This window comes from Anser brachyrhynchus (assembly GCF_964034855.1).
Source record: "Anser brachyrhynchus genome assembly, chromosome: 12".
Taxonomy (NCBI): Eukaryota; Metazoa; Chordata; class Aves; order Anseriformes; family Anatidae; genus Anser; species Anser brachyrhynchus.
This window is the reverse complement of record NC_137707.1, coordinates 18,005,078-18,028,699: the sequence shown is the minus strand read 5'-3', so window position 1 is coordinate 18,028,699 and position 23,622 is coordinate 18,005,078. Positions and strand designations below refer to the sequence as shown.

At 40.9% G+C, this 23,622-nt stretch overlaps 1 protein-coding gene across 4 annotated transcripts in view; it reads left to right on the top strand.

Moving 5' to 3' along the window:
- Positions 1–23,622, top strand: part of NKD1 (NKD inhibitor of WNT signaling pathway 1) — a 289,759-nt gene that overhangs the window by 175,778 nt on the left and 90,359 nt on the right. For 2 of the 4 annotated variants that reach the window (XM_080552897.1, XM_080552898.1), the window contains 3 exons: positions 4,319–4,475; positions 4,618–4,650; positions 4,873–5,033. In XM_080552897.1, the coding sequence (XP_080409023.1) occupies positions 4,451–4,475; positions 4,618–4,650; positions 4,873–5,033 (219 nt within the window). In that variant the 5' untranslated portion in view covers positions 4,319–4,450. The other 2 variants (XM_080552899.1, XM_080552900.1) reach the window with 2 other exon arrangements.

Genomic DNA, 23,622 nt, shown 5'->3' with positions numbered 1-23,622 from the left:
TGAAGCGAGTAGGTTTGGAGTTGAAAGGACGCCACAGTGTAGACTCATGCCAAAGCTTTGAGGCAATAAGCCAAGGCTGCAAAGTTGCTAAAGCGAGTAGGTGCTGACATGCCAGATTCCAAAAAAGCCTTAGGCAAAAGTGCTGAAAAAACTGCCAAGACCATAGGTACCAAAGACAAAGACCCCAGATCTGAAACTGTCTTCTGACAGGCCTCCCATTTGTGTGTCTTGGGAATGAGCAAACAAAACACTCATATGGTCACCAAAACAAAACGTAGATGTTATTAAAAAGATCGGTTGTATCTGCAAGTCCAGGATTGTGACCCTAAGTGCATCAGCAGGTTAGTAAGTGAAGCAATTATTAAAGACGTATCATTGCTGTGAGCAGTTCTTTGTTGATGAAATAAAAAGGGAACTAATTGGAAAGTGGTTGAAATGGAGGTTGAGTGTGGTTTGTGCCTCTCTTTGTTATTTTGAGAGCAACAGGGATCAAAATTCTGTATCAGTTGGATCCCCCAAATCTTCCAAACTTAGTTATATTTCATGTTGCTGCAGACAATGGCACTGAAAGCACCAACAACATCTTTAGAAGCAAAATTTATATATGTTTCCTTTCACAACTAAGCAACCTTTTCTTAAAACATTTCTGCAAGATATAAACATAGATGAGTTAATGAAGAGGAGGAGCAGCACCATTTGAACATTACTGCCTCTGTGGGCAAAATTTTTTGGAGAATTACGTACCTTTTTTCCACTTTAAAAATCACAGTTCATCCCTTACTTCTGCTGCATGTCATGACCTGCATGCCACTTCTAGGTGGAAGAGAACAGCACGCACCTCAGACCTGGGGAGGCTTCAGATGGATGGGAACATGGCTGGAGAGGGGAAGAAACGGAAGGAGACAAATGAAGAACGGGAAAGCACTATCCCAACTACTTACCCCATTACTCAGGCAAAGCAGTGTGGTTCTATCATCTGCCATGGGTATTTGCCCTCCTCCCTCTGCTCCTCCTTGTCAGAAGCAGCACGGTGGTGGAGGGGTGCATCACTGCCCTTCCACCCCAGGCACCACACAGAGCCTCACTTGAGGCTTTTGGTGCGAGACTCCTGTGTGATCTCTGACTGAATTTACCAGTCTAAGGCCAGGTACATGGTTAGTGCATAGTGTAGCATTTCTACCCTGGCCTCTGAACAACTCTTGTTAGGACGCTTGCTTTCATGTAGCCTTATACCATGTTTAGTTGTCTTTAGGTGCATGTTCAATCTGAACCTTTTCAATGCTGGCTTACTTTAATTACCGTACATTAGGTCGCTGTTTATTTTTGCCCTCTGTTCTGTAGCTAATACACAAATGTAAAATCCAACTAGACATGTGTGGTTTTGTCTGATATCACCATGTAGATGAGTACTCTAGATGAGTCCTCATTCTTTGTTGGGACATCAAAGCAAACTTTGGTGGTACAGAGAGCTCCTCTTAACCTAACAAATGATAAAACTCTTACTATTGCAAGTATTGTCATTAATTTCACTACACCCTTGATATTGAAAATTAATTCCCAGAGTGCTCTTATTCACTTGTTTCTTGGTAAGATACATTTGTTTCCTATCATCAACTAGATTGTATTATAACAAGGTTCAAAAAGGTTTTCCATCCTCTGAAAAAGCAGAGCATAGTCAGCACTAATGAAAGGGCAATGAATAATACTCTACATCATGGCTTTCAAACTTTAAAAATTCCACTGGGGTCACTGGGTTGAATTAGAGACCCTTTAATCATCAGTACAGTTTTATGAATGGTGTACTTTACTCTGATATTTTACTAGACGTCACTACTTAACACACTTCTTGCTCCATGGAAGGAAAAACAAAAGGCTTTGTGTGCCTCGAAGTCCCTGTAGTTTTGAGGATCATTATAATTCTACTGAGCCAAATCCTGAGGTCTCTTTTTAGTTGTCATACCATGCTAACGCCTCCTGAAATCAACTGGCATTTTTCTGAGCAAAAACATGCTCAGAATCTCAAGATTTGGCCCTTCAAGTGTACCTGAAACTTTCCTATGGGGAGGAAAACTATTTGAAGTTGTGATTTCTACTCAGTCTAATGTCTTTGTCTGTGTTACGTCTGTGCCCAAGCACCGGCACACTGGATGCCTGGACTGCTACCGAAATTTGGGATTTTTGGGTTGGATTTGCTCTCCATTGAAAACCTCGTTTTTTCAGGATACAATATTGGTTGTAATTGAAAAGGGCTTGCTTTAAGCTCTAACAAATGCTGCATATATGAAAGCAAGATGGCACAATAGTGACTGTGTAATAAATGCAAGTCCCTTAGTCTCCACAATGGTGACACAAGCGGACCTCTGTGCTCCTTTGTGAAAGTGACGGCTTCTTCCCCCAGTTGCTGGTTCAGACCTGAACTTGTGACATTTCTAAGGCCAACTTGCGTTTCCAACAGCTGGGTGATGGGGGCACCATTTCACAAAAGACGTTAATAAATCCTTACTGTTTGGGGGGCACTTCCACAAAGGTGTCCTCTGTTTCTTGTAAACACTGAAGATAAATGATATCGCAAATAAAACATTTGCTGATGAAGTTAAAAAAGGGTATTTAAAACTCTAGGCTGAGGGTATTACAATTCAAAAATGGATATTATAATTTCAAACGTCTTTTAATAGCCATCAGAGAGTTTTTACAAGTTTTCATAGTCTAGGTGAGGCTTATGCCCCAAGGAGTCTGCTTCATCTAAATCTCTTTCCCTCTTTCTCCTCCCCAAAATCTTCAAAGGAACAAATATGTCACTTTAAATACACAACATAAAAAATGGGCCAAATAAATTATTAAAATACATAAAAAAGAAAGAGATTAAAAAAGATGCATGTTATTAGCTATTTGACAAGCAACTGATGCTGTTGCAATGGCTGCATTTCACAACACAAGTGTTTTCTTTGCTAGACAGATAAATAGTTGAAATAATGTGAGAAATGACTTTGCAGTCATCCAAAGAACAATTTGGCATTGAATGGTTCATTTAATGGCTTTCCACTGGCTGCGCTGTGCAGTCATTTCATACCAGACCTTCACCACATCCATGTGCTTTGGAATTTCTTCTAAAAATGCGCTCCAAGCCTGACCCTCCTCTCCCTGTCCCAATTCCCTCCAGAAGTGTTACTACATATGCTTTGAATCTTTATTTTAGATGAGCTCCCAAGTCTAACTCCTTCTTCCCTGTGCTTGAAACGTATGGATTTGAAAGCACAGATGTGGCCTTGAAGTTTTTGGACCAGGCCCATCTGGGTCAATCCCTACGCAGTTGGACTAGTAGTTTCTTGAGCAGAATTCTCAGAAGCCTGCATTTTTTTCTCCTTCTGAATCTACTACACACTCTCCTTGTTCCCTTTTATCTCTCCTAGTTCAACTACAAGGATCTCAAGAGAGATGTGATTTTCATAAAGAGAAAAATAATGACCAGCCAGAGGAAGGAAACAAATTTTTAATGACTGTGAGAATTCTCTTTATAAAACAGCGAGTTTCCTTTTAGTTTATTCTATACATAAGAAATATATCATTCATAAACTGGAGCAGAAGGGGAGACTCTTTTTAAGTCTCATTTACTTGACTGAAAAAAAAGAAAACCTGGTCTTTGTCCTCGTGCTGCAAACATTTTGAACCACTGAGAAGGGGTTCCAGATCGGCCCCTAAAACCTGTGTTTTGGCATTATCGGTGAATGGGTAGGATCCCTTCCGTGACCAAAGACGCCGGTGGAAGGCAGCACGCAGGACCAAGTCAGCAGAAGCCCCGTTCCTGCAAACACGCTGGCTTTCTTCGGAATCGAGATGTTGCTAAGCAGGGTCGCGAAGGCTTCGGGGGCGCACCCGAGCACGGGGGGTGCCGGCCGGCGGCCGGAGCACTTCGCACCCCGGGGGCCCGGAGCCGGGGCGCTGCGCGGGGCTGCGCGGGGAGCGGAGCGCCCCGTGCCTGGCTGCAAGTGAAACGCGCCCCGGCTGCTGCTGCTCCTTTTTTTTTTTTTTTTTCTTTCTTTCTTTCTTTCCTTCCTTTTTTTTATTTTTTTTTTTTTGGAGCCTCCAAAAGGCTCTCTCGCCCCTTTCATGTGCCGCCGCGGCCCAATGGGAAGGCGGAGGCTGCCTGCAAGTGGTCTAATCTCAATGAGGTGTCAATCATGTTCCCCGGTGGGTGAAGTAAGGTCTTTTGTAACCGCCTCTGTCTTTGGGAAAGAGAGGAGAGAGGAGGAAGAGCGGAGCGGAGAGGGGACGCCGGACCGGGCTGCAGGAGGGGAGCTGAAATTCGCTCTTGCTTTAGCAGGGAGAAGTGGAGCGCATGGATTTTTAAGCACGCTGGGATTTTATACGTCTACAAAAATAACAACAACAACAGAACCTGACCCTACTGAAAGCAGTCAAATGAATCGTAATTGCAGATCAATGCAGAGAAATGGGGAAACTTCACTCGAAACATGGTTAGTTCCTTTCACTTGCTACTTCCTCAGCCCTTTCCCCTTATTCGGATTTTACTTGTGTGTTGTTGCCGTGATTTTATACTGGTGTCTAACGATCTTCCTTTATTATTTTCCCCACACACTTTCCTCTGGATCTGCCTAGCTGCCGTTTGTAAACCCAGAGAAAGTCCGGAAGGTAGGGATGGCTCCTTCCAGCCAGTAACTTTGAACGCCTTTGAAACCCCCGGGCCGAGCGGCTGCCCCCGGCCCCCTGCCCTCTCCCCTCAACTTTCCCCCGCTCCGGTCCCGCTCCGGTCCCGCTCCGGTCCCGCTCCGGTCCCCGCTGGCCGCGGGGCTGGCTGGGGGCCGGGCGGGCTGTGCGGGCGGCTCAGCGGCGGCATTGTCTCCTCTTTTCTAGGTGATAGTTTTGCGGTGAACGCCTCTCTGGCTCGCAAAGGGCTGGAGGACTGGATGGTGAAGCAGAAATACTCCGGGGGCAGCGGCAGCAGCAGCGGAGGCAGCAGCTCGGGACTCCAAGGCTGCCAGCACAGGGCTGTTTGCAGGCTCTCCAGCGGCAGGGTATGTCAGCTCCCTAGCTGCGCCCCCTCCTTTCTTCTTTCTGAAACAGGGGAAACCAAAAGCTCTTTCTCCATCCCTCTCTCCCTCCCTGCCCAGGGCCGGTTGTGCAAAGGAAGGGTTTTCTTTGCCCTAATGCTGCTCCAAGGGGCTGCCCGTGGGTGGTATCCATCTGTCCTTTGGTGAAGTTGGGAGCTGCAGGGCAAACTTGGTGCTGGTACAAAAGCCGGCGGAGTAAAGGAGGACCTGTCCTCTAGTGTCTGAGCAGCACGATTAGAACAAAACCTTTCGCAAACAGGAACGAACGAAGAAATGCTGGAAAGAGCCCAGCACCCTGTCAGTGTGCGCAGGCTTGTGAACCCTGATTGGTGCACAAGTTTGTCTCTGGCATTTTGGCAGAGGAATTCAGGAAAAGAGAAGTCCCCGAAGAGCATGTTGTTATTTATTTGCTCTTTGCTGTTAATGTGGGGCTGACTTTCTCCATAAGAGTTACCGCACATGTCACTTGTTCTGGCTGTTACCACACACTGGTCATTTTCCACCCTTTCTCTTTCCTCCACTTCTCCCATGTAAAGCTGGGCTGGAAGAAATGTTTAAGCTGAGTTATTGTTGTTTTTCTTTTAAAAGTTGTGTGTTTCAGCAAATGGCATGGTGAGAGATAAACAAAGGCGGTTGTTCTCAGATATGTTTATCAAAGTGTTTTAGGGTGTGATCCAGAGCTTATTGATGTTTACTGAAAGACTCCCCATGACTTTCATGAGCTTTCATGATCAAGCACTGAAAGTTGCATCAGTGGAAAAGTAACCTTAGAGATGGGGAGATTGGAATCTGTGCTTCTCATCAAGGAATGTGTCTATGAGAGCACAAGAAGAGCAGGGTCACCAAACCTCCACCAGGTTCTTTGCTTTGTTAGCCACCAGCTTTATTGTCAGAAGCCTGGATTCCTTGCCTCTCAGGAAAAAGGAAAAATTAACTTGCAAGGTAGAGAAGAGATGAGACATGCTTCATTTTAGGTGGGGTCTTGAATTGCATGGAAGATGTGTAGAATGGAAAAAGCTGATGGCGACTCTTTAGGTTCCATGAGTACTCTATGTAGAGGAGGTTAAATTATTTGTGAGTCACTGAAAATAAGGTGAAGGGGCTAGGATATTGACGTAAGTGTTGGTAAATGATGAGCATAATCACTTCGCTACATGTTTACTGTACAGGTATCTTTGGTTTTAGTGATATTACTGTATTTTACTTGGAGACAATGTGTCAAAGGACAGATGTTCACATTAATAATGGTATCTGTATGGTACAGATGCAAAGAGTAAAAATGTGCTTTTAATTAGCTTTCATTATATCCATTTTTGTAAGTTAAGCTTTTCAGATGCATGTTCTACTGTTTGTGTAGATATTTTCTAGGAAAGAAAGTTCAACTCACCAAATTGAATGTAGGTTTAAAATACAAGAATTAAAGGTCAAAATCACTGACTTCAGCTTTATGAGATTTACAAAACAAACAGAACTGTTATCAAGAATACTTTGCTATTCACAAAACTTCAGTTCCACGAGGTCTGCTCAGCTGGAATGTAGAACAGAGTATTTCTCACCTTAATCAAGGTGTGCTCATGATAGGTCAGCAATTAGCAAGCCACTAACTAAAAATTAACTGATTCTTTTTACTACATTATAAAACTGTAAATAGGTTCAAGTATGTTTAAAAGTTCTGTTCCCATACGGCTTTTTACTGTCATCCTGATAGAGCTGTTTCAGAAGGTTAGAAAATATGGGCAATTTATTGCTTAATATATTTGGTTGCATCTGCACACATATATGGCCTGCTGATTGATTTAGTTGAATTGTCATCCTATCACAGGCACGCTATGACAGCTACATTAAAGTTCCTTTAAAATATGAACTTTTGGTAATATGGAAGGATGCATTTCTAATCCTACATTGGAAACAGATGTGCCATATGTACAGTTTTTGACAAGGATTATGGAGTCACAGCTATTGACTCCATAAATGAGACTACACAACTGTTTCTCTTCTAAGATCTCTTTGATCTCTTATATAATTATACCAAGGTTCAAAGTGGATTGTAGCCTAACCTCTTGCTTCTTCATTCACCTCAAGATGTAGAAAGGCTAGTCTCTTCTCTTAATGGTCAATGACGTGGGGTTGTGTGTTCCCCCAGTAACCAACCAATGGCTCTTCTTACTGCTTCAAAACTCTTCTTAAAATGTTCAATTATCTTACAGGGTGTTGTTAAATGGTACAGTTCTATTGTCACAATTGGGAAATTTGGGTTCTCATATTTTTTTTTCCGAAATACGTCTTAATTGTTCCTTTTGTGATTCACAGCAGAAAGAATTAAATCAGACGTTGATGAAAATATTTGCATCCACAGAAACATCAAGTTTAAACAAACAAACAAAAAACTAGAAATATTTTTCCTCTTGATCCTTAACCAGACTTCTGTTGATGGCGCTTTCATCAGTATGTTTCACTTATTTGGTGAAATTCGGTGTGATGTCGAAGTACTTTTGATGGCAGAAGAAAACACTCAGTTGCTTTAGTTGTCTGAAACTTAGAGGATTTCGATCATTTGGATTGGAAGTTGAATGTGGTAGTGAAATTTGACATATGTTGCTCTGAATAAGCTAAAAATTCTGTGTAGGTTGGAGTTGAAAGGCTGTTTCTCTCAAGAAGAGAGACACTGAATTGTTTTGCTTAAATTAGTTATCCAGGGGAGATGACACTGGAGTACGGGGCATTAATGTAGCCTTTTACAAGAGGATTAAAGACAAATGTAGGAAAGCAATAAAATTTAATTTGTGTTCCTTTCTAGACTGACTAAATTTACATAGATGACTCCCATTAACAGCTGTGGAGGGCAAGTCTGTGTCAGGTCAGTCAAGGAGCATGTGACACTAGCAGGGTTCCATCATACAGCACCCGTATTATCTTCTTGAACTGAAGTGTTGAGATTTTTTGGTTGAAGCAAACTTTTCTCAGCTGATGCATTTTCCCCCATCCCAATTAATTGGGAGAAAACAGATTAGTGTCTAGCTATTGCCAAATACATCAGTCATCTGAGGAGGATCTCGTAGTAAATCATTGGGTGAAGGCATCAAGCAAGGGAAGGGGAGTGTTTTTGAAATAGGTACTTCTGGTGTGTAAACAGCTTTCTGTTCTGGGCTAAGAGCTCTGATCTCATTAAACCATTGCCTCCCGCCCAGCAGGGGCAGCTCTGTTCTAAATGTTTTAATTACTGAGGAGGCTGAGGGCTGGGCCGCACCCTTCCCCTTTTCCATCATGTAGAATTAAAGAAAAAAGGAATTCTGTTGCATCTATGAAAAGTATGAGGTCCAGAGTCATATTCTATTTTCAAAGCTAATTGAAACCACTGGGGTTGTAAATCTGTTAGAGCAAGTGAATACACTTCTTTTGCTGCTTTATAAATGAGTTAACTTGTACCCTGAGAATAGGAGAGGTTTCCTGACACTGTGGATTATTCTGTATAGTTCTGAAGCTGAAATGTATTCAGCATGTTTACTTTTGGAAACCATTTCTAGAGATCAACATTGTTTGCAAATATACATGTATTTATTTAACTGAGAAGTAGTTCTGTGCTAAAGGGGGAATATTAAATATGACATTGCTTAGTTCAATTTACTTTTATCTTCAAAGACATAAGAAATTTTGCTAGTTTCTTGGTTGTGCGTCTCATTGAGATCAGTGTTTGGGATTGGAAAAAATCTGATTTTTAATTAAATTTCAAACCAGCTGATATTGAGCCAAGTTGGAAGTAATCATTTAGGGTAAAATAGGAAAGTCTTTAGTTTACAACTTCAGCTGGAAGGGCTAGTGCTAGTGATCCTCATGTTCTAACCTAATTGATATTAGAATTGAGTATCTGGTCTGGGATTAATACAGTAGGATATGCTGAGGCACATTGCTGCTTCTGATGTGGGGTTTGTTCTCCATTTGTTCTGCGCCTGTAACTGCCAGTGACATTAATGGGCATTCCTTGCATGGTTGAGAGGGGACTACGCCAGTGTCAACTTCACCACTCCTCCTGCATGGTCTTTCATGAATTAAAAAAAAAAAAAAAGCCCTTTCCAATTCCCCACTGCTAAATAGCACGTGTCTGTGTATGTAAAAATACATAGCCTTATGAGAGACACAGCTGGATAGGGTATTCATCCAAAGTGAAAATAATAAAGAGACTTCTTTAGTGGCCTGTGTATGTGATGCCTTAAAGGTTACTGAAATGGAAGATTTAATTGTAGCGCTACTTCAGGGTCATTTCATGGGTAGAATGACATTTGAAGGACTCTCTTCTTGCTGACAGAGTAACAAGATCAATTAAAAATTTTCTTGGGTGCTATCTTGTGTGATGGCTTGAAGTAGTCTTTTAAACTGAATTGCTTTAAAGTACATTAATGTTAGTATTATAGGGATAACTATTTGTGTTGACTTGGAGGACTGAAAGAAACAAAAGACTCAGCAGTGTTGTGTATTCATGTGACTGAAAAAATATTTTTATATATAAAATATTATGTGTATGGTGTTTAAAATAAAATTGCCAAACTTGATGTTGGAAGAGAGAAAGGAAAAATCTTATTTTGTGTTGAAATTTGGTGCCAACAAAACCAGATAATTTAAGTAGTAGTGCACGTAGTCTATCTTGACAGCTTTGGTTTGGGAAAATTGTAATATGAATATTAACAATCAAAGAGTCTCTGAACATATTAGTGCCATGGTGATGAGATTAGTGAATTGGCCAATACTGTAGCAGAAAGCTGGATTCCAAGGGAATTATCCTTGAATGATACCAGTTGGTGCAATTAAAAGCCACAATTCAGTTGCCATATGGAAAGTGTTAGACATCCTTACATGGTTTCAAAGCTATGTGCCGGAGGTTAAATTGACATATGAAGAAAAGCATAAATTAAATATTTTGTGTTATGAAATTAAAAGTTGACTTTGCTTGAGCCATATGGAGGAGGTGGATGGAAGGCAGTCTGTATTTCATCAGGGCTTGCTTTATAGGTATTTCAGATTTAACGTGGCACACTTTTAATTTAGGATGTTGATTGGAAAGCTGAATGGCCCATGAAGTTTCTGCAAATAGTCTCATTAAAACAACTTTTTTGATCTCTAACAACTCTTTCTCCCACCCTCTCTAAAATGGTGTTATGTAGACTGGTGCTTGCAAGAAGGAAGCTTATTCTGCCTAATAGCTGGGTGAAGTCCTCATTTAAGTGATAAGAGAAAGCTATGTCTCTTGGGCTACTGAAAGTCCCTCCTGGCTTAGCAAAACCTTAAATCTTTTGGATGAGAAGGCCTTGGTTATGGAGTACGTTTTCTTCTGTAAATTAGGATGAAAAGTAACAACGGTATGTTATATTTTTAAATGACTTAAATGTAAGTAATTTAGTCCAGACTTTACACTAAAACTTTGCTTATAACAAGAATGGGAAATTTGTAGCACGATTGTTGACACATGGGAATGTTCTTTATAGCAGCATTCATTAACAGAAGGTTTTTCTGTCGGTTTTGTGAGATCTGTAATAAGACCCAGGAGGAGCTCAGTAAGTGGATATTTGTAGGCACCCTTCAGAAGGAGATCTTAGTTGACTTTTATGGTTTCTTTTGAATTTGGTTAGGAACAGAGGAAAGAGAAGTCTCTTGAGTGTTGAAACTTTGTGAGAGTTAGTTTTTTTTCTGAAGTTGGGGACATAATTGTTTGGTGGTGATATTTAAATCTAAATGGAATATTGCTTCCCCTGATTCAGATGTTGGCCTTTATAGAAATCCTTGTGGACGGATTTTGCCTCATGAATGTCAGCATCAAAACAAGGTTCAAGAGTAAATGGTAGCTGTCGACATATACAAAATACTTGCAGTATTTCTTGGTAACTGAACCCCTCTTCCAGTTTAAATATACTAGTTACTTCGAGTAGTCAGACAGGAATTTTCAGACTGTGATATCTATAAATATCTTATGGAAAATGAGGTATAGTTTTAGTTCAAAAAAATTAATGTGAAGAAATGGTCAAATAGACTTTCCCTGTGAATTTATTTAGTCATATCTGCCAACGTTGGCAGCAAAACTAAGCTTGTATTTACTCCTGCAGAGTAAGTACAGCTATGGGAGATTGAGTTGGACTGTATTCCATTCAAGAATTATTAACCAAGTTCCAAATGCAAAATCTTCATTGTGTCTGATTTCTGAGCCAGGAAAGCATGTTTGTATTGGAATATCTCATGACATTTGTCTTGCAGTGGTGGAATGCCAGTGGCGTTAGCTGTGGTGAAAGGGCTGTGCTGGCATGGACACTTCTACTACTGCGCAACTTAAGAGAGAAGGGAAATGACTTGTATAGATTCAACTCTAGCTGTCTTGGTCTCTCTGCAAGGCATATGGCCATACGATGTGTTTGCCGTTTGTAAACTTCTTGTTTTATTTTTATCACAGCAATATGGCATATACTTTGTCCCATAATTCACAGAATAGAAATTATATTTCTGAATCTGTGAGATCCTTTTTTTATGTTCCTTCCTGTGTGATCCTTCACACTGTCCTGTATAGTTAGCATCTTGCAAGTAGACTGTCATGTAACCATAAGTCCACTGATTAATAAGGACAGGCCCATTGGCTTTTAATTGTATTTCACATTCAGATAGGCCTATATCTGCGGCTAAGTGTCTAGCCCTGATACCTACATGTGTGCTTCTTACGTGACCTGATGTGCCTGTCATATGTGAGAAATAAATGTTTTAGTCATAGAGAATCTAATTGTTTGGGGAAATGAATGATGCAGTGTCGTCTTGGGAGGTCCTGTGACAGCTGTGAAGTTGAGTACCACTGATCTTGTTCATGTGGTGTGGCCTATTGTGTATCATAGGGCAATAAACGATCCTATTGTTTTAGGCTATTAAATCCTTTCGCTCCTCTGAAGACCATACTGTGGCTAGGGGAGACCGAAATGCTATCTGTGCCCAAGAGCTCCCCAGTGCTCAGGAAGAGGCTAGTAGAAATGCACGTAAAAGATCCTACCAGACTAGCCACTGGGCAGGGATAAGGGAACACCTCCTCTTCCCTGATTCAGACGAAGGTCCCTTCCAAGTGAACATGTAAAAAAGAGTTGCTTCTTAGATTAATCTGAAGCTCCTGATTAATAAAACATCTTAATTAAGACTCATCAGGCAAGTAGCTTTTCCGCTTTTTCTCAGAGCTCCGATAGTTTGATATTCATTAACATCTCTTCTCAGTCTGAAAATTCAGTGGAACTCTAAAACTCATCTATTTGATAGCGAAAGGATGTCCTGCTAATTCCTTCAAAAGTGCCATCTACCAGTCTCATTTTTGTTTGTAATGGAATTTGGATTTAATGTAGGCTCAGTGTCACTGGTCCCTTATATCATTTCCAGTGAGAATCCCCTGAGAATGTGAGAAACTCCCTTAAAATGTGGGAGGAGTTCAGTTATGTTTTAAGAAAAATTTGTAGTAGGAAGATCTAAATGTGCACAGATTTTTTTTCAGCCGTGTATCCATGGGCCTCAGACTAACAAAATCCAGTGATGTATGTAACTTCAGCTCAGAGGTGGATTGGCATGTGGTCAGAACAGTCTGTGCACTGTCCATCCAAAGAAATACTTTGTGTTTTGTGATTAGGGTGGAATTTAATGCATTTGGGGGCATTACTGTGGCAGCTTTAAATGGATTAAGCATATTGAGGTTCCTATTAAAGTATAACATTGTGATTCAAGATCTGTGAAAGAAAATCATGCATGGGTGTTTGATCTTGGGGTGCAGCCACACATGCTGTGAGGCATAAAATAAGGGGATAGACTCAGTAGGGAAGTGACAGAACAAAGTACTGTCTTGCAGGAGAAATGGGATTTGGGAGCAGCCTTGAATCTTTTGATCCATACTCTGTTGCAAATGATGAGTGGTACAGAGGTGATATATTTGTCTTGGGGGAGGAAGGAGAATGGTGGATAGTGTGTCACATTGCCCTCGGAGATAGTTTTCTGTCTGATTCCCCAAAGATTTTATAGCGATAGATAAGGACTAAGCTGCTTCCTGTTGTCCTATCTTAAAAATCTTTTATAATTCCAGGAAGGTTAGTTTCAAGAGAGGTTAAAGGAAAAAAAAAAAAAGGTATTAGCTGTAAAGCTAAGTCATATGTATTAAGTGGATATACAGAACAAATGCCTGTTTTGGGGAGCAGGAATCTTCTCTGAGCATAGAGTGCCCCAGCCTTGAGCTTGCAGAATAACAAGCAGTCTCTGTATTGCATAAGATGCTGTGGTTAAGCCTGTATCAGTGTTTCAGTAATAAACCACTCTCTTTTTGAAACAATAAATAATAATTTTGCTTGTGAACTTTCCAAGTCTGTCTCTGTTCACATAGCGTACGTGTGTATAAACTACAGACACTCATTCCCCTATAAAGAGAGAACATCATAGTCTAGCAAACAGAATATCTGTCATTCCAGCTGAGCAAGGTCTAAGGCAATAACCCAAAATATCCTGGAAGAAATTCTAAAAAGCATTGAAGAAATCAATCGTCTGATCCTAGAGGAAGGTCTTTGATGTAATCCTGGTAAGTTTATACTGGGAGCCTGCCTATTTCTTTATGGTCAGCCCTAGACTTTCTATATGAAAAGTGGATCAAATAATTTTATATGCTTCTGCTTTAAAGAACGATGGTTGATAGTTTTCTAAAGCATACACACTGTTTAAATGTAGATTGTGGCTTTTAGCCGAAGCCCAGGTGGGGAGGAAAGGCTTTTCAAAACAAGTACTTACAGAAAAAATAAATAATACTTTGATATTTTCCCATGGAAAAACTGTGCCTCATTTATCCATCCTGAATATTTAATTTTATTTTGAGGATAAACTTCACAGGTTATCTCAGTTAAAGCAATTTTTATTTAGGCAAAGCTTATGTGCGAGGTCTTGTTCCTGATGTGGATACATATGTAAAAGGAGTTTTTCAGAATACCATAAATAAATTACTTTTAAAGGTATATTTTTAACTAACTCACTGCAGTTGGGTAACCCTGTTTAGATCATCTTGAAAACTTCTACAATATTTCTTTAGGCACTTACATTTTGATATGAAGGCCCTGCTGTAATAGAGAGGAAATTTCTTATTGCTTTCAGTGGTTTTATATCGTGTTCTTTGCCAAATCAATGGAAGAGCAGGGAAGGTTCAAGTGGTGCGACTGATAATGTCTTTCTGTAGAAGCTACATTGCTAGTGGAATGGCAGTGTGTTTTCCCCTGCAGATGCAGTTTAGCCGGTCATTTTATGATAGGTTCGCAAGTGGTTTTCATAGTTGCATTGCTACTTAAATTCTTATTTGTAATTAGCAATGTAATTTTGCAGATAAGTTTAGAAAGCATGTTTTGAGAAAAGCAGTGCTGTGCAAATACCCATTAAAACAGTACATTTTTATTGTATGAAGGCATTCTTTATCTAATTAGGTTGGCTTGTTACAGTATTGCACCACAGTTTCATTTTTTTTTTTTCTTTTAAATCGGAGGCTGTTTTTAACAATTTGTGACTGGTAGGAAGCACACCAAATCCTTAATTCAGGACTAATGTATAGCAATGAGAGCTATCATACAGGGCTTTTCTTTGAAAGACAGTTGTTCTTGGATTAAAGCATGGTGACATGTAACAAGAGGGGAAGTGTGCAAAAAAACCCCACTGTGGTATTTGGGAAGGAAATACTGTACTCATTTATACTACATAGATTTCAGCTTGGTAATTGGCCTTAATGTGGCATTCTTTTCCAGATGTGCTGCTTTAACTGGTTGTTGTTGGTTGGGTTGTTGTTGTTTTTTTGATGTACTTAGAAGGAAAAAAAAAAGCGATGAAATCGATGTTTTTTGAGAACTGTGTGAGGAAAGTCAAAAGTAAGGCAAGCTGAAGTTGCTCTGTGTCCTTGAACGTCTGCAGGAGGGGAGGACTAGAGGGACTAATCCAGGAGAGACTGGACAGTGCTGTTTAAAGGCAAAACATACCTCTGCTAAAACAACTTCTCTTTAATCTGTGGCCACCTCTGATTTTCCTCGTTCTGGAAAAACTGGAATTGAAGGCCTTCACTGAGAAGCCCCATAGATTTGCCAATAAATCGATAACAGGCAACAGGTAATGTCTTGTGGAAGTAACAAAAAGACTGAGGTATTAGCTCTGCTGAGTAATCTGCCTGTCCTCATGTGTGTTTCAGATGGCAATGCCAACCATCCTGGTCAGCAAGAAAAGAAATAAAATAAACACACAAAAGAGGAGAATTGTAGCACCACTGGGGAAAAACAGGACAGCTCATCGTTACACAAGAAAAATGCGAATGTTGTGCATCTAGAGGTATGTTTTAAGTTAGGAAAGAGTCCTGCCCTGCTGGACGGTCAGAGCCTCTCCTAGTATCAGCAGGAGCCATATCCAAAGACAGGGCGAGGCTTCCTCCTTCCACGCTCCAAACAGACATGTGATTTGGTCCTTTTGGTCCTTCAAAATATGCTGTTATCATGTATCAGCTTCAATATCAAGTGGCGTCAGGAATGGTACAGAAGCCCTTTTGTGAGAGGCCGGCTGGTCTGAGAGACGGGCTGGGCCTAGGATGCGGCCTTATGGTGCTTTGGCACCACTTGCCGAGGCCAGCGGGCTGACAGCACTGGGTGGAGGGAAGTGACTCCACTGAAAAAGTTGTCGGCTGATGTTTAGTCCCATCCCCCTGTAAATGAGGGGGAAATATGGTGTGTGTTACCAGGATTATCCACCAGCAGCCAAGAACCTTTCTTCTCAACAACTGTGGTGTGTTCTGTGCCATACCCCAGTGTGCGCTGAGCTGTCATGTAGGTTTGCACGGCGTGGGTTTGGAGTGTCCTTTCTTGTGGGGTGATGCCTTCTTTCTCTACTAGTGCCTCTTTATCCACATAAAGTACTGTTTCTTTCTCCCATTGACCAGGTTCTGTTTACAGAGGGGTCACACAAAATTCACATGCCTTTAGGAACCGCCTGGCAGCAAGTCTGACAGCGGGTGAAATGGTACAGGTTTCGCCTCGCAGCCGTTTGGCTGTGTGCAATTGACAGGACTGATTTTTGGAGCAAGTGATCTTTGTGGAATATAAAGGGTTACGTTGTTGAAGTTACACAGGCGCCAATCCACTGGCACACCACAGGTGATCTCGGAGCGAATGTTGTTTAAAGCGCCTGTCCCACGGTTTCACAAATGTGCTCTGACCAGAGGATGTTTTTCTAACTTCAAAGGGCTTCTCAGGCTGGCTCAGTGCCTCACAGGCTGAGTCCACAATTCCTCTCTGCTCGTGATGTGTTCTAACCATGTGTGATTTTTTTGGTATGTGATGTTTTCTTAAAGCGGCATTGACCTGTGTTCAAATGAAACTTGCTCTTAAGTTTGTAAACACAAACTTGTCGTGTGGGCAGTTTTCATCTTAACCTGACGTGTGGGTTTTTTTTTTGTGTGTGTATTTTTTAAAGAACAAGAATAGACATCAAAAGGGGAGTAATTTATAGGAAAAGAAAAAGCAAGAAATAAACTTGCAGCAGTCTTTTGAGTTGCACCATCCAGAGGCTTTTCTCTGAAGCTCATGTTGTGGGACCTTTGCTGGCTGTAAGGAGAAGTGCTTGTTTCCACCTTGGCAGCACCAGTGCTGGAGTAGGGTACGTGCTCTGAAATGTGCCTCTGAGAAGGGGCATGCAAATGGGGGGGAAAGCAAGGCATAATGGAGTAGAAGGTGGAAAGTACCAGCGACCTCTTACGTGTGGTTTTTTTTTAGCAATGTTATATTAAAATAAATGTTTAGGAATGTGTCTATGCTTCTAAATATTAAAGGTTTCTTTTTCTTCTATAGTACTTTGTAGATGGTTTTCAAGGGGATTATTTTCAGATTAATGTAAAAATATGATTTTTGAATGTTGAGAAGTAGAAGTGACTGAGTTTTTACTGGCCAAATTATTTTACTATTGAAGTCCATTAACTCTGAGAGCAGGATTAGGCCCCAAAATATTTCCTGAGGTGCATTGTGCTGTGTTAGCTATGGATGTGAAGTTCTCATGTTCCACTAAGATCCATTGATGGACATCTTTTTTTCAACATTTTTGCTTTCATTAAGGTGAGAAAAGCGGGCTAGTTGGAGGCTTCAAAGTCACCAATTTTTAGTTTACTGCTAATACCACTGTGAATGTCTGTGAGTTTAAAAAACAAGCAAAAAAAAAAAATTAAAATACCTTACAGGTAAGACCATGATAATTCCTGCATGCTGAGTGATAGAAAAGGATTATCTGCCATGGGAATAAAACCTCATACTGTGAGTGGCATTCTGTGAGCAATATATCTCAGCTGTGCAATGAAGTTTCCTCCTGAGTAATGGTACCACAACCTAGCACTTAATGATTAATCCAGACTTCAGATGCAGCTTGATCCCAAAGTTACCATCTAGACAAGGTTCTGGAGAAGTCAGTGATCTCTAGGACCTAAAACCACAACCTGTGCTGCCGTACCAATCCATGGCTATCAACACGAACCATCCCACCACATTTATTTTGGCTAGTTTTAAAGCAGGTGGCCAAGATGAATTCCTAGTTTCAAAGTCACAGCTGCTGCTTTGAAATTGTGTAAGAAGGGCTTTGGTTTCTTAACACAAAATAACTGAGCTGCTGTTTGGTATTAGAGCATCATTATTCTGGGAAATGCACTCTTCATTTTAAAAATATCTTCTGCATGGAAGTTGAAGGTTTATACCTCATGATTGTAAGTGTGAAGAGCTGAAAAGGTTCCTTGTTTGACTGACGATTGTAAATATTTAATAGTTCCTCAGTGATTTGAGTCAATGGAATCTGACAGTAGTATTAAAAATTAATAGCAATATTAGAAACAGAGTTAATACAAGAATGTCTTGTTGGTATTAAATCATTTCGGGGGGGATTTTTTGGGGTAACTGACTTCAGATTTCTTCAGATTTTTTCCCTTTTAAGTGGTTTTCTTTGTGGCAGTCAGCCTAAAAATGTTGTCTTTATCATTAAATCAATTAAAATGACCAAATGGACTTTATGCAATCATGCTAATAATACTGCGATTAACTAGAAGGAAATGTTCCATTACAAATCCCTATTTCCTGTCCTTATAAAATTTCATTTTAAAGTGAGCTTTCTTGGGTGACTTTTTCAGTAGCGTCAGCAATAGTGTCAGCAGAATGGTGAATTCTTGTTGCTGGAAGTATAAAGAGAATTCATGAAGGAGTTTGTGTTAAGCATAGTTTTCTTTTCTTTTTTTTTTCCCCTTCTTTTAAAAAAGCATTTTATTCACTGGGTTTTTTTCTTCTTTTGTATTCCTTGCCACCTTATGATATTATAATGTTTTTACCTACTTTCAAAATTCCATAGATATATATTTATAAAAACTATATGTCATGTAAGCCTTTTTCTAGTGTAAGAGAAAGTACATTTTATGCAAGGCACACAGCATGGGGTTTTCTGGGCCTTCAATCTCATATGATCCTGTGTCACAATAAATATAACAAACAGGAATGAGCAAAGAGCAATCCTCTTGGGCTGGGTGAAAATATGCTCTTAAAAAAGACAAGGGAGGGTTGGGTAGAGGAGATGTAAGACCTGTGTACCTGAACAAAGCAAGCAGGCAGAGAATGGAACATTTCTTCAGCTTTTGTATGCAGGCTTGTTAAAGGACACAAAGGGGAAAATTAGGGTTCATTTGGTAACGGGATGTGGTCAAACAAATGAATCTAGAATTCGTGTACAGAAGATGTAACAGAATCTTTGACCTAGTTAAGGGGAAGGGGTGAGAATGGGTATAAAGGGGTATCTGGGAATTTCTAACTGAAAAGGCCCTTAATCCTTTTTGCTTCCATCACAAACTATTAAAATACTATTTGTTTGTATTTTTCTCTTTTGATAATAATTACTAGCAGATCCCTTGTCCATTAGAGGCTACATGTTCTACTAGAGCATTTCTTAGATTTATCCATTAACAAGTGGTGTTGGCCCATATTGTGTATATATAAGTACATATGGCAGAAATATCCCTACCAAGTTGAAGTTTTCAGCAGTCCAGACACAAGCATACCATGCAGTCCTTGTGTCTCTGTTAACAGGGTGTGCTTTTGTTAACTGGGCTGATGAGTGTAGCCACTTGGGTCTCTTACTTGGTGGTAGGGATTTTAATGGATAGGATGTTGGTCCTGTTGTGTTTAAAGAGATAGGATAACAGGGTAAGTACAGCTTTCTTAAGCACTCTGAATCACGAAGTAGGTAGGCTTTGAAGTCATCTGAGCTTAGAAGACTGGTCTGTGGGCCTGGATGTGAAGCTGGGAGGTGTTTGTGATGTGGGTGGTCAGAGATGGATAACCATTGCTGTGGTGCTACCTGGTGTCTCAAGTTCTGAATTATGGCTTTAGAAGGGGATACAGGAGCTGTGTATTCCTGTCTAGACCCTAACATTAGCTGTATATCCTTTCCCAAATCACTCAGATGTAAATCTTCTCAGAGATACAAGATAGCTAAGCACGTACTGCTCGTTTAGTCATTTATCTTCTTTGAAACTACCTGTTCTAGCCCCTTTCTCCCACCTCCCCACCAGGGAATTTGGGGTAGGTTTTATCCTTTTACCTAACTAGTTTGTTGAGATAGACCAAAAAAAAAAACCAACCAAACAAACAAAAAAAACCATTTCAAGCTCATGAAGAGCTTCAATGCCAACTGTAATTGATCTTTTATGCTGTTCATTGCTATGCTGTTGTGAATAAGCCAGGTATTTGCTGCATACTCTCCTGAGCAAAGTGCTCTTTGTATTTAAAAAAATATATATGTTAAATTTTCCTTTGGGGTCTATACAATTCCTCTTTGTTGGGGGGGCATGCAATTTTTCTTCTTTTGTTCTACGGTAATTTCCCTGACCTTATTTTGGCAAGGGGCCTTTCTGAATTGTCCAACTCTCAACAGAACCCAGTGGCCCAAGTTATCTAATTTTAAAAAGGCTGAATTAACCAAAGCAGTTTTAAAATATGGAGGAAAAAGATGGCTGTCTTCTCACTCATGTGAGTGAGGGTTTGGATAGGGTTAGAAGGTGGCGGAAGGGATGTGCCTTTAATGTATGAGCTGAATCTTCACTGCTTGTGGAGGCCCCCTGTCCAAGGACATGTGCATTCAAGAGGTGATGGCTGTAGACTGTCTGCTTATTGCTGTACCTCACTTTTAGTAACGCATATAGATTCTGTGCAAGATCAGTTGGAATGTAGGGATAGAGCTTATGGCTAGCAAGTGTATAAACCGTAACAGGTAAATAATATAGAAAGCAATACTTTTACTAATGTTACTAGATGACACGGACTATATAGACATAACTGAAGGGAGAAGGAAAACGCACGTTAAAGATTTGACTGAAGGTCAGCTCAGATTGATCTTCAGTCCAGCTAGACTTGAGGCTTTGCAGGGAGATGAGTTTTTCTTCTCTTGGTGTTCACTTGAATAATGAAATTACCCTCTCTTGAAAAATTATTCTTCGGAACAGCAGAGTTTGTACATGAGTGAAATGCATGTCAAAATGTTTACAGTGAACTGAAGTGGAGTGGTGAGTCAAAGCAGTAGCCTTTTGTTTGCACTGGCTTTGTAATGGAGAGCCTTATAATGAGGGTGAACTATGCCTCCGATTCTGCTGGGCCTTTGTACTGCTTGGAGCACAAAGTGGAGCAGGTTTACAGGTTAATTAACACCTCTTCCCTCCTCCTTGTGGTGCTGGCAGTGATGTATCACCCACGGTTATGTTTGGAAACAGTGGCCGGTGGTTTGTGCTGAATACTCCCAAGCCTTTTAGTTGCTGCCACTGAAGTATCTGCTGAGAATGCCATTTGCTCTCCTAGCCAACGGAGCACACGAGATGTAGGGTGTTGGTGTCCGGTTGGCAGTGAGCACACCCCGCAGCCAGGTGTTGGCAACCAGGCACGTCTATGCCAGCAGCTCCCCCTCCTTATCAACATGAAGAAAATCCAGATGAATTCTGCCCATCTAAAGGGGACTTAATGGCACCTTAGAACCCATTATTTTCTATCTAATGACGACTTTTCTGAACACTGACTTGTAAGATTTTTCTTAATCTAGTGGTTCTGTGGTTTGGAGAGTTTGGCCAATCTGGCTGGAGTCATTGTACATTAGTTTGTGCGTTAGATTTGAGCATTTGTTTTTTTCCCTGTCCCTCTGAAATCTTAGAGTTCTTTGCCGCCTATTGCTGACAGATCACACGGTCACAGCAGTTGCCCTGTGTGTCTCTTTCCCTCCCAGTTCCTCAGGTCTCAATGCTGTGTGTGTTAGAGACTTCTCTTCTAACAGTTATTGCCATTGCCTTAGCTTGATTTAAATACTATGTTGTTCAGAAACTTAAACCCTTAGAGGAGAAGCAAAGCCACACGCTGGTCTGACTAGCAGGGTGCACACTTGGGACGTTGCTGGGACATAAGTAATCCTTTTTGCATCTTGCACTGGCTAGCACACCACAGCATTGGAGGCAAGTGTGCAACATGCATACTGCCCAAACGTGCCATACCTGTTGTATGCCTTGATAACAAAAAATTTGCATAGCATTTTTTTTTTGGGGGGGGGGGGGGGGGCGGGCATAGGAAATTTCTCCTCAGATCTTCTACTTCCTTACTTGCCTATTTGTGATTAGAGGTCCAGTGGAGCGTGGCCCAGCTCCTTATGAAGGAGCAGAACCATTTTAAGGAGAGGACAGGACAGCAACAGTATTTGTTGCCTTCCTTGCAGCAGCAGGGAAATTGAAGGGAGCTGTGATTCTGTGAATCAGAGTCATCTCACAGGCAGCTGGGGCAGTGCAGCTCTCAGCTGCTGCCTCACTTGCAGTGGAGAGTGGGATCATAATATGGTGCAATATGCCCAAGCAGAAAAGCAGTAAATTCATCCTCAGGAGTTGCTTTATGTTGTCTAGAAATGGAGAATTCCCCTGTAAGGAGAATGTACTGCTTTATATCCAACTTCCCCATTCCAATGCTTCAGCAGCATATTTATCTTCAGCAGTTTCATGCTGTGAATAGAGGAAGGCCAAGAAACATGGATAAAGGACTTCCTTTACAGCCAATGATACGTGCAGTATGGTATCCCATAAAGTTAACGGGGATTAAGGTGAATGACCATCTGAGCAAAGGAGGCATCCCACCAGGAAATATGTCTGTTTCTGCGTAACAACTAAAGCAATACTATCTACAGACTTTGAATCAAAGGCTTGCGCAGCTAAACAAAGCTAATACCAAAAGATGTACTATTAAACTCATTTCCTGTGCATGGAGCAAATATTGTAGGAGTTTCGAAATGCATTTTCTAGCCATTGTTAAGAGAAGAGTTGGGGGGTGAGCTATAAAATTCTGATCTAGATTCAGACTTTCTCCATATTTGTGGTTTTGTTTTGAGTCTGTCTCTAGTTAGCAGGGATATAAATGTTAAAATTCACCCATGTGGCTTTAGAGCTGTGCTGTGTTCATAATAAGTCTTGCTTTTTCAATGAATCTTTATTTTAGAAAATATTTCTTTCTACTGGGGTCAGATCCTTTCTTTTACTGGACAAACCATGAGTACCCTGGCAGAGAAGGATAGCTTAACTATCCTAGTACAGCTGCAAATGTCAAGTGCTAATTGTTTATGAAAAATAATGTTTGTCATAAATTATCTCAAAGTGAAAATGCAAAGCATTATGCTCTTAACAGGGAAGAAAGGAAGTAAATATCCCATCATGTTCTCTTCTTAGGGAAGCGTTTATTTGTTAGCTGATGATTCAGCTTCAATTGCTTGTTACATTTCATTGCTTGTGCAGTTGAAGTTAATTGATGGGAAAAGGTTTAAACAGTGAATAGCCTTGGTTAGCCTTGGTTTTAGGAAGATGAACTTTCTCACCTAAAGATGAACACTAAGAATTAAGTGTTGGACTGAGCTGAAGTTGTTTGTTTGTTTGTTTTTACTTTGAGCCTAAATGCAGTTGGAAGAACAACTCTCATTTTGGGTAACAGCTATCTGTTCAGCTAGGTCTGACTGGGCAGTATGTGGGAGGTTAGGGCTCTAAATTTGAATTTTTGTCTCAAGACATAAAATCATAGAATATCCCAAGTTGGAAGGGACCCATAAGGATCATCAAGTCCAACTCCTAGCACCGCACAGGTCCACCCAAAAGTTTAGACCATGTGACTAAGTGCACAGTCCAGTCTCTTCTTAAATTCAGACAGGCTTGGTGCAGTGACTACTTCAGTGGGGAGCCTGTTCCAGTGTGCAACCACCCTTTTGGTGAAGAACCTCTTCCTGATGTCCAGCCTAAACTTCCCCTGCCTCAGCTTGACACCATTCCCGCGGGTCCTATCACTGGTGATAATGGAGAATAGGTCCCCTGCCCCTCCACTCCCCCTTGCGAGGAAGTGGTAGACTGCGATGAGGTCTCCCCTCAGCCTCCTCTTCTCCAGGCTGAACAGGCCAAGTGACCTCAGCTGCTCCTCATATGTCTTCCCCTCTAGGCCCTTCACCATCTTCGTCGCCCTCCTCTGGACACTCC